This window comes from Nanorana parkeri, unplaced genomic scaffold (assembly GCF_000935625.1).
Source record: "Nanorana parkeri isolate BGI_ZX_2015 unplaced genomic scaffold, ASM93562v1 scaffold132, whole genome shotgun sequence".
Taxonomy (NCBI): Eukaryota; Metazoa; Chordata; class Amphibia; order Anura; family Dicroglossidae; genus Nanorana; species Nanorana parkeri.
The window spans coordinates 1,204,692-1,215,811 of NW_017306400.1; the positions used below are offsets into that span (position 1 = coordinate 1,204,692).

The 11,120-nt window shown below is 40.5% G+C and overlaps 1 protein-coding gene across 1 annotated transcript in view; it reads right to left on the reverse strand.

The window, feature by feature from the left end:
• Positions 1 to 11,120, reverse strand: part of NEDD1 (neural precursor cell expressed, developmentally down-regulated 1) — a 40,493-nt gene that overhangs the window by 18,552 nt on the left and 10,821 nt on the right. Inside the window, 7 exon segments of the mRNA XM_018553880.1 lie at positions 1,916 to 2,078; positions 2,686 to 2,708; positions 3,223 to 3,249; positions 4,254 to 4,278; positions 5,333 to 5,471; positions 10,576 to 10,805; positions 10,902 to 11,050. Coding sequence (XP_018409382.1) covers positions 1,916 to 2,078; positions 2,686 to 2,708; positions 3,223 to 3,249; positions 4,254 to 4,278; positions 5,333 to 5,471; positions 10,576 to 10,805; positions 10,902 to 11,050 — 756 coding nt within the window.

Below are 11,120 nucleotides of genomic sequence, written 5' to 3' on the forward strand. Positions count from 1 at the left end.
TATTACACATACTTTAACTACTGGCTTGTCAATTATATCAGGCAGTCGTTGTGAATGGATGTCACTATAACTGCTTGATCATTTAAATACATTTTTGGAAATTATTAAGCTGCTCCAAACTTAAGGACAGCCAATAATAACCTTAGTGACACGGTCAAAAAACCTGAAACAGGCAGCTTTCAGCTTTTGCAGCAAAATGCTGGTACATTAGCAAATCATGGGGAGTGTACGACTACCTACCAGTGATAGGAATTGAGGTTTCCACTGCACTCATAGGATCAGACACACTACTAGGGTCAGACACCCGTTTAGTGAAAGCGATCGGGTGTTTAAAAAAGCTTAAAACTTTAGATGCCTCATTATTGAGTGAACAGTGTTATGTTAGCAGTCATTTGGGCACTTAATGATGGGGACATACAGTGTAGGTCTCCCATTACTAAGGGTTTAAAGTGAAAAGCTTCCAGTAAGAAAAACTTTGGATCCATAAATATCTGTCTTTGATCAATGCACTAGAGCTATTGTAATGGCCTAAACATGAATGCCAAATTAGCATTTCCACACAAACATGCCAAATCCCAAAGCTCTCCAAAATAATACATTACCTGGCAGTACCTAGTATTGTGTTCAAGTATCTCAGAGTTGCAGTAGGCAATTTAAAGGCTTTTTTTAAAGGGGACCTGTCACATGTGAAAGCTTTATTACATTTTCAAATTAGCTCTAAAAAGGCATGTCAGGGAGGCCGCAGCTAACAAAACAGCTAGCATATCAAATAAAGTGTACCTAAAATTCTTTTTTAAAGTTTTGAATAGGGTGGAGAGGTTTCAGAACCCGGTCAAGTTTTTATTGCTGTGCGTCTGTTAAGGAGCTGTGCGTTCTCCAGTCCCATTTACCATTCCCTACTCAATGTAATAAAACTTTTTGGCTTTAGACATACTTTGACTTCAGGTTCTCTACAGTTTTAAGAAAAATGAATTAAGCCAAACAGAGGAGCAAGGGGAGGAGAGAATTACAAAACAAACTTTAGTCCAATGATAAGGTGCAAAGAAAATAAGTTTAATTTTTTTGAAAAAACACAAATACAAAACCATTATCAAGTGGGATTTCTATATATGCTCTACAGAACATCACAACTTTGCTGAAGAGATGAAAGAGGAAAGCTGGTTGGTTGCTAGAGGCAAGGAAAAACATGTTCTTGCTTGCACACTTTTGATCAGGCCCTTACGTTACTGAATTAAAAAGAACGACAGTTTCCGAAAAAGGTTTGCCCTAAAGATCTAAAAAAAGGTTTAAACTGCCTTGCCACTACTACAGTGCTACATCAAGTAACACTTACGCTCACAAAAAAAAAAACAAGGCAGACTGCGTTCAAAGGGGAGACAGTGTAAGGGTTAACCAAAGATCGGGACAGACAAAATTTTGAAAATATCATACAAAAACTTTTAGTGTATATCCAAACACCACCAAATAACAAACGACATAAATATAAAAAAAACATAATTGATCACTGACTGAGTCCATTTCATTCTGGGTGATGGTTATTGACGCAAATTAAACACCTTTGAATCGAGACCCTAAAGTTAATCCCTCTTGAATATCAGCGGCACCTCCTCAAGGTGAATGATAGTTAAGCACAGGTTGGTTATATCTATTTTTTGGCTAGTATACTCTGTATCGAGTCATTCCTTTTGATTCATACTGGCCTGTGTTTAGTATACGATATTCTACCGCCTCACCATACGTACACATTGATTAAAAATTACCACAGAAATATTACTCTACGTTACATTGGTTTTAAGAAAAATAAAATGTACAAAACATAGCTCAGATTACAAACTGCACTAGTTTGCAAAATGTAACCCAAAGAAGAAGAGGTAATAAGAAGTATCTATATAATAAAGCATATCATAAATCTTACCGGATTTGTCATCAAGCTCCTGGACCCTACTTTCTACTATTGTGGCTGGCTGTGTCTGGGCAGGTAAGGCTGTAGATGTTAGATCTTTAACTAAATGTGTTCCTCCAGCAAGAGAGGTTGCTTTCTTGTTGACAGACATAGATGATTTACTTGACTTGCTAGACTGAAATCATAAAAAAAAAAAAAAAAATGGCACATTTAAGCATAGAGGAATTATTTCTGAACACATTTTTTGTTTTCATTTTACTAGGTTATCTTGGTAAATGTTATGGTAAAACCCATTAAAGAGGACTTGAACTCTAGAAGCTGTCCCAAAGAATGGCAGGCAGAGGATAAGCATCTAGTTAGCAGTATTGAATGCAAGCACCAGAAGCTGACCCTTTTTCCCCATTACTGACTGATAGTGATCTGTTAACCGGTGTGGAAATATTCAAGAAACAGCAGGAAAGGTTCATAAAGCACAGATTTACATAATTAATGAAGCAGAAGCAGGGAGATGTATGTGGTACAGATTAGGTCCAGCAAACTGCGCAGTATGACATCACTAAATCTCACAAGACTAGAATAAGAGGCAGCAGTGCTTAAATCTCACAACGAATGTATACAGTTATAAACCTGCAGTCACATGAGTGCCTAGGTACCCTGACATTCCAGGAGATGCACTGCCATTTTCAAGAGGAAATCAGGACAAAAAAAAAAAAAAGGTAAACTGTTCACACTACTGCTTATTAGCAATTAAACATTTCTACATGTTTCCTGTGACATAAAACTACACCTTCTGAGTTCAAGTACACTTTAAAGTGGTTTTCACATATATTTGTCTGAAAATATAAGGAAAACAGAATAATCATGTAACAACTGTGTCTAACAAAAAAGGTTTCTTTTAGGCAACTCCTGCATTCTACCCAAATACCACAGCAATTATGCAGTATCTTTTTTTCTGATTGCATGTTCAAATAACACACTGCTAAGTTGTCCATAAATGCATCTCTATTCGAGATCCAAGAGGTAAAAAAAGACACAAAACACTTCCAATGCAATTCGACCAAGCCTTACTGGGAAAGTATAATGTTCTTGTTTGCATTTTCTTTGTTTTTCTTTAGGGGCTAGTTCACACCACACACACACTGAGATGCATTGATCAATGCAGGCAAAATGAAAGGTTACATAGAAAACAATTGTACTTTCAGTGCCCCGATCGTATAAAAAAACGCAACGTCTGCATTTTTACACAGCCCAATGCACGTCATCACATGTCAACACTTTGCAGCATTTGAATGCAGGTAGGGTTCAAATATAACTTTTACCATTAATAAGCATGAACACCAAACACTCTAAACAGTTTTAGCATGTTTAACTTCATTACTCTTCTACATAACATGCATTATATCTCTTAATGTGTATTTCTTTAAGTGTAACTCAGGTCAGTATATCTAGGTGTATTTTATTGTTGGTTAGCTGGAGGGACATAGCAGAAGAGAAAAGAGAAACCATGCCTATAACTCATTCAGTCTCCCTAAACTCTCCTATAGTTACAGCTTGGAGCTTCCCCTCAAATAAAAAAGAGGAAAGCCATAAGTCCTACATATGCTTACTCAGGTTACCTTTAATGGAAGATACATTAAAAAAGGAGAACTATGAGGTGAGTGAAAATCACTAATCCTCATAGTTCGAGCCGACGTCCAACAATGAAACTGTCACACGTCGGCTCAATAGATCGGTAAGTGAGCGAACACATTCCGTCGCTCACTCACTTCTCGATCCTGTCCCTGCAGAGGGCGGTGACTATCAGTCATGGCTCCCCGCAGGGATTCCCCCCTCCCCGCTCCAATCCTCCAACACTGATAAGATGAACGGACCGGGAAGGGGGAAGCTCTAGATAGGCAGAGCCAGCTGCCATTCACGCAGCTGGGTGGATCGACAGCATTGTTGGGATCAGTCCCGGCTGCGGCGGTCTCAGTATACAGCAAGCTGTAGCTCACGATATACTGACCCTTAAGAGAACTGTGGGGAAAAACACTTACCCCATAGTTCTCTTTTAAGGCATTATAATGGTTAGCCATGCAGGTGAGCCACGAAGTTAAAACATATTAAAACGGTTTGGAGGCTTTTTAGGTTCAAACATGCAAGTTAGGCTACAGTCACACTAGGTGCAATTAGAAGTGTATATATTCATTTAAAATGGTTTTCTAAACAAATATATACGCATCTAATGATTTCCAATGGATCTATTCACACCTTGCTTTTAAATACTTTATCTGTAGTCAGTTTAGCTGTGTTTACAAAAAACATCTAGGAATTGATTTGAACTTCTAAATGCACCAAAACGCATGTAAACTCAATGCGTGTTTATTTGCTGAAATCTCATTGGCTTCTTCAATGGAGTGTTTCAACAAACAAAGGACAGATGCATCTAAACGCATATACGTGTAAACACATGCTTTTAAGCATCTAGCCTGACAGATTTTGCAGACAGATGCACAAAAAAGCAAGTAGCAATTGTGAATGAAGCCTTATACTTGGAGAACTATAGGGTTAGGGCTTTTCCCCATACTTCTCCTTAGGGTAACAGGAGGACACCAACTAGCATCCTCCCGTTACCCAAAGCTCAGTATACCGCGAGCTGCACCTCGCGGTATACTGAGACGCCGCAGCTGAAACAGATCCCGACAATTATGTCTGGATCCGCCCAGCTGCGTGAGTGACAGCTGGCTCTGCCTATCTAGAGGCAGAGGCAGAGCCAGCTGTACCCGCCCCCTCCCCCGTCCGTTCCGCCAGTCAGCGCTGGAGGATCGGACAGGGGAGAATCCAGTCACTCCCCTGTCACGGCTCTCTGTAGTGACAGGATCGAGAAGTGAGCGAGCGCCGGTATGTGTTCGCTCACTTCCCGATCTACTGAGCCGACCTGTGACAGTTTAATTGTCACAGGTCGACTCATTATGAGATGAGTGAAAAGCACTCACCTCATAATTCTCCGTTAAACAGTCCAGGGTTTACAAGCAAACAGAAAAAAGGGTCAAAACTATTTTGTTACGCAAATAATTCAGAGCTATACATTTGCCTTTAGGAAATCATCCCCATGACCTCATACTAAGAGACATTGGTGGAGAGCTCTAAGGCTATAGATTAGAAATGAGTTCCCCTGATAAGTAAATAGTTTATAAGGGGCTGTACCTTAAAGTGATATTAAAAGGCAAAAACATTTTTCCCTCCCCCCCATGTAAATGTTAGCACTTACCTTAAATGATGTCTCTTATTATGGTCTTCCTCTTCTTTCCCCATGTTTTCATGTGTCCCTCCAGCGGTGCGACGTCACTGAGATCCAGCGCTGACTGCTCTGTCCCTCCGATCCAGCGGTGCCTGCATGCGGGTGCACGCGTCCATAGACTTAACTTGCGTCTCTGCTCGTCTCACGGCCGAATTAATTGGCGAGTGTAACATTCTTAAGTCGTAAAGGTAAATTTTCCCACGGGAAGAGCCGACTGCCAGTGTAGCTCCATCTGGCATAAAGTCTACAGCAGTCAAAGGTGATTCAACTACCACTGTTTGAAGAAGGCTAAAAGTAAAGTAAAAGTAAAAATAAATCATTGCACATGGAAATGAGACATTAATATACATATTTTGTTATGAGGTTCGTTATATCCTTCATGAGCATCTTGCGTAAGAAAGCAGATTTGTGCACTGCTACCAATAAGTTAGTTTTGGTTTAGCGAGCGTCAGAAGCCTTTGCAAGTAACAGCCTGTAGCATTGGTCACAAGCCTTCCTACATATTTTCTGTTGTTGGAATGAACAAACTAATACACAGAAAAATAATTTTCACAACAAACATTCAAATTGGGAAACTCGTCCTTGCTGGTCACTGCAGGAATCTGTCCAGGTTTAAAGGGAATCTATATGACCTTTTAAGTGTTTTAAAATACACTGCACATGTAATTTTGAGGTTAAAAGAAGTGTTACACAATGATGGTCCTTTCCTGCTCCTACTCTCAGGCCCCATTCACACGTAGCGACATACCTTTTGCAGCGGCCGGGATAGCGCGACTTTCAGGGGGGGGGGGGGGCGAGGGGGGCTCCGACGTTCCTGTGACGATCCAGCGACGGTAGCGCGCCCTTCCCCGCCGGGCTCCATTAGAAAAAAGCAAAATCAGCCGAAAAAAGGGTCCTGTAGAAGCGACTTGCGACATGGAGCTAAGACAGCTCCATTGAATATCATTAGCCGGCGACTTCTCGCGATATCGCGCTGCAAAAATGCGCGATATATCGCTACGTGTGAATGGGGCCTCAATGTGGATCAGCTAAACATACCCATAAACATTTAAAATAGTTATTTGTAAATGTCAGCTTTAAATCTGACCTAAAATGTTTCTAAGGTAACAACGGAACTGTAGGTGTAGGCAAGCACCTGTGTTAACCTTTAACTGTAAATATGAGACCCTGTTAAGTCCATTTGAATATTACGTCCAAGCTATACATGGGGCCGAAGTAAGGCTTAAGACAACCCCTGCCATTCAGTAGGCAGTAGAGACTCAGGCATTAAACAGTCGAAATGCAGGGGCAGGGGCTTGCAATCAAGAGTGGACCGGCCTCAATCTCCACTTGGGTTGATGTTGAGGTCCCATTTACATCTTGAGTACTGAGTCCACTAGGCTCCACCAATAAGTAGAATAACTGGCTTTATATAAAAATGGTATCTATATTTGAGAAAAAAGTATTTTGTAAATATATCTGCTTCACAGGTTTGCTTACCTGGGACACTGGGACTTGATTTACTAAAGGAATAGAAACTGTTCACTTAAAAAAAAAAAAAAGTGAAGGTTCACCAAGCTTAGTAAATAGTATTAAGCGGTGTTCACTTCAACCAATCACTTGCACATGACTAGGTATTCAAAGTGACCAGAGGATTACCTTATCCATCATCATTCACTTTACAAAGTGAACAGCCTTTACCTCTCTGTAGCTTATCCAGTAATCACAGCAGCTGTCTATCAGCTAAGACTTCCTACAATGCCAGATATGCAGTTTATTACCAGTAGCTACAAGTTTCTATATGAAATACACCTTTAATCTTCGATACTCAATTCAGAATCTTTATTATTATTACAGGTATTTACAGTCATGTGAAAAAGAAAGTACACCCCCAGAACTCTAACAATCAGGTAAATACCTCAGATGAACAACACATGACATATTACACTGTGTCATTACTTAACCCCTTCATGACTGAGCTAGTTTTCAGGTTCTGACATATAGGAGACGGGAGCCAATTAACCTTCCATAACCTTCCAGCATTTCTTTGGAGTGTGGGAGGAAACCAAAGTACCTGGAGGAAACCCACGCAAACACCTTTTACAATATCAACTCAAAATGCTCTCCCTTAAAAAGACATAACACACTATACAACTGTCCCTTTAGAATGCCCATACAAAACTACTCAATGCAGTGTGTTGCTAGTTCTTTCCCACAACCATTTTTTCATGTAACTCTGATAAAGCAAAAATGGTGTTCTCCATTTATACTCAGATAGTGTTTTAGGAATGTACATTACATACTTTGAATTCATTCAACATTTTTTGCCCAGTGAAAATAATGGAAGTTGCTACTATTACAGCTTTACACATACCTAATTTCATCCTCAGCTACATTCTACAGAAGTGGCAGATGGGGCCTGCCATACATTTCAAAGATGCTTCTACCAGCACAGGTCAGGTTGTAGTAAGAACTGTGGGTATTCTTCTGCAGGTTGCATCCATGTAAATGGAGTAAAGCTCTGTATGTGAATGGGAGAAACCCCATTCATGCTTCATGTGAATTTTAAAAAGTAACATGTGGTGCAAATTAAGTTAACCCAAAATGTGTCTCTTTATACTTTTTTTTGTACACACACACACACACACACACGTGACCAGCTTCATGGTAACACCACAATGACTGCGCTTCACTGCTGTTTTTCCTTCTGACCCCTCTTTACATAGCTATATAACATTTTTTGGTTGAATTTGAGGAATCGGACTTTGTTCACCCTGAGATTACTGCAGCATATTCAGACAATAATTATAGGGAGCAATTACAAGTCTCTATACAGAGGAAAATATATAACCCAGGAGGTTACAGTGAGAAGGGATACAATTAATTAGAAAGCCTTCCACTGTACCAGTGTGTACCTCTGTAGAGCCTTCGTATAACAGAAGGTATTCAAATGTATCTTGAGAAATGTAAATACTCTCCGTTACAAGAAGGCGCTAGATCAGTGGTTCTCAACCTTTCCAAGGCCGGGACCCCTTGGTAACATTTGCCAAGTTGTGGTGACCCCCAAAAAGGTAAAATTTAGGGATGACGCGGCTCCTGCAGCGACATCTGGCGGCGTGGCAGGAGAACTGACACTGCTGCGCTAGGAGAGAGCTGAGGAGGACTCTCACCTTGCACAGCGACCCACAGGTTGAGAACCACTGCTATAGACAAAGACAGGACTGGGCTCTGCAGCTGGAACTACCCTGTTTCCCCGAAAATAAGACCTACCCCGAAAATAAGACCTAGTACTATTTTTGAGAATTGCTAAAATATAAGACCTACCCCGAAAATAAGACCTAGTTGTGACCATTCCCAGGGCCGGTGGTGGCATAAGGGGGAACTTGAAGAGCCGCAGGAGGGAATAAGGGGTGCCAACGAAGCCAGCGCTAGAGGAAGCGAGGCGGCACAGGAGGGAGGAGAGCCCCATAAGCCGTTGCTTCCTCTATAGCGCCGGCTTCTGTCACAGGCGGAGTGATACCAAATGCACTCCGCCTGTGAGGAATCCATAGTGAAAGTGCGCTTCACTCATTCTGGTTACCAAATTGCTCTTGGAAAGGTACGGCACCCCCGATTGCCCTGATCACCCTATTCTTAATTTTGCCATTTTGTATTTTATTTGGATTTGCATTAACTTTGGATTGTTGTACATTAAAAAAAATAAGACCTACCCCGAAAATAAGACCTAGTGTGTTTTTTTTGAGCCAAAAAAAATATAAGAGAGTGTCTTATTTTCGGGGAAACACGGTAGAAGAATTGGATTTAAAGTGTGTGGCTATATAATGTATGAGGTACATACTCCGCAGTACTGTCACTGATAGTGATGGGCTTGGGCATGTTTGCAGCTCCACATGCCGAGCCTGCCAGGAAGTTTGACAGTGCGCAGTGCCAATCACAGGTACTGAGACATTTCCCGATCTCTGCAGCTGCGGACCGGGAAAATGGAATGCATAGCTAGGAGGTGTGTTTTACATATTTTTTTGCTTGAATACATACATATTGCACTCGCCCTCTGCTGCTGTCAATCACTAGAAGGGGAACTGATGGAGAACTTCAGGTCCCCCTCTGCTGATTGGCAGCATCAGAGGGTGGGTGCAATAGCTAGTTTGCTATTGGCTTTTGCAAAGTGAAATAGTCAATAGGAATCTAGCTATGCAATCCTATGGTGGGTTTTTGTTTTCTGACTTACGGCGGCCCCCAATTTAAAAAAAACAGAGCAGAGAAGAGGAGAGAAAGTGTTTCTCTCCCGGCGGAGAGCAACTAGGCGACCCCCTCTAGATTGTTTTTCTAATACAGACTTGTAGTAGCACAACCAAAACATGGAACAGCAAGTAAATGTGCAAAAAATCCATATTAAATATTACTTTAGAACAAAGTTAGAAAAAGTACACTTGCTAAAAATATAGTCAGTCCCTAGCTAGGCTCATGGCACATGTGGATGTGTAAATCCAATGTCAATACTAAACTTCCTGTAAATTAGATATAGTTCTTGCTGAATGATCTGTCCTTGCAACATATTTATGAAGCTATCCCTACACAGAGGAGGCAAGCCATCTATAAAATCTCAAAAGCACTCAGCAGGTTCATAGAGCCATTAAAGCAGTATGAGTTTTGTTTTTTTTCAAAAAACTGTTAGTATGATTTTCTGTTTGGGTGTCCATAATTGACTGAAAATGACCCTGCAAGGACTTAATAGGCAGAAATCAAATAAACAGGTATTTAGAAAATAAATAAATTGGTGCAAGTCCAATTTTTAGTCTGCTATTTTTGAGTTGGCAACCCATACAAATATATAGGCTGCCTTAAAGCAATGCATATTATCACACCTGCATTAAATGCACCGCAACAGACTGCCCCCCTTAATGATCTCAGAAGTACTAAATTGATGCCAAATGCAATCAGAATGCACCTAACAGCTAGATGCAGATTTCCATTAACACATGACCAAAGATTGTTGAAAGAGGTTCTATGTATTCTCTAGTCCCATCAGACCATGCAACTTGGGGAACACACCTATAGTGATCCCATTACACACCGCGATATAGGTTTCTGCCGGGAGACTCGAAAACTGCTAGGGGAATAATGTGACGCAGTTTCAATATTGGAACTTTAGGCAAAAAAGATCCAAGGTGTTCACATCCACCTTGTGGTGTTTCACTTCCCATCATATAAAAAAAAAAAAAAAAAAAAAAAAAAAAAGCACTAAAAGCACTAAATTAGCATTAAAAAAAAAAAAGGGACTGTACATTCCCTATAAAAAGAGACACACAATGAGGTAGGCAAGCTGAAAAGCAACAACAAGTATGTTGCTTTTTTGGCTTGGCTTGGATGGATCATGCGAGTGTGAATCTGTGAATCTATGAACACAACTTACATTTTTCTGGACACGTCATAACAGATAATTCTTTTATCTAGCCCAATTGTGACAAAAAGAAGATCGTTCATTGGTGAGAAACAAATGCCCGATGCTGGAGCTTTGTGAGCACTCTCAAACATATGGTATGGACTCTGGCTGTTGGCATCCCACAAGGTCACACTGCCACTGTCAGACACAGCACCAAGCAAACACTTCTTCACAAAGGAATATTTCAAATGGCGAATGGGCTGAAAACACATAGAAACAGAGTGAAAATCATAAACTCGACTAACAGAGGATGACCAAACATAATAATAATAATAATAAAAACACATTCTCAGTACCTGGCTGCTTCCATGACCGAAAGGTGTGCTGGACAGGTTGGTAGTAACATTATGCAATATAATTTCTCCACTCATGGAACCAGAGGCAATGTAGCTGTCATTATTATTAAATGTAACACACGTTACTTCATCTTTGTGATCCTAAAGGGGAATTGAATGACAAAAGTCAGAAAGGAGTACTTTCTCTAAAGAAATGGCAAAATCATCATTCAAATGTTT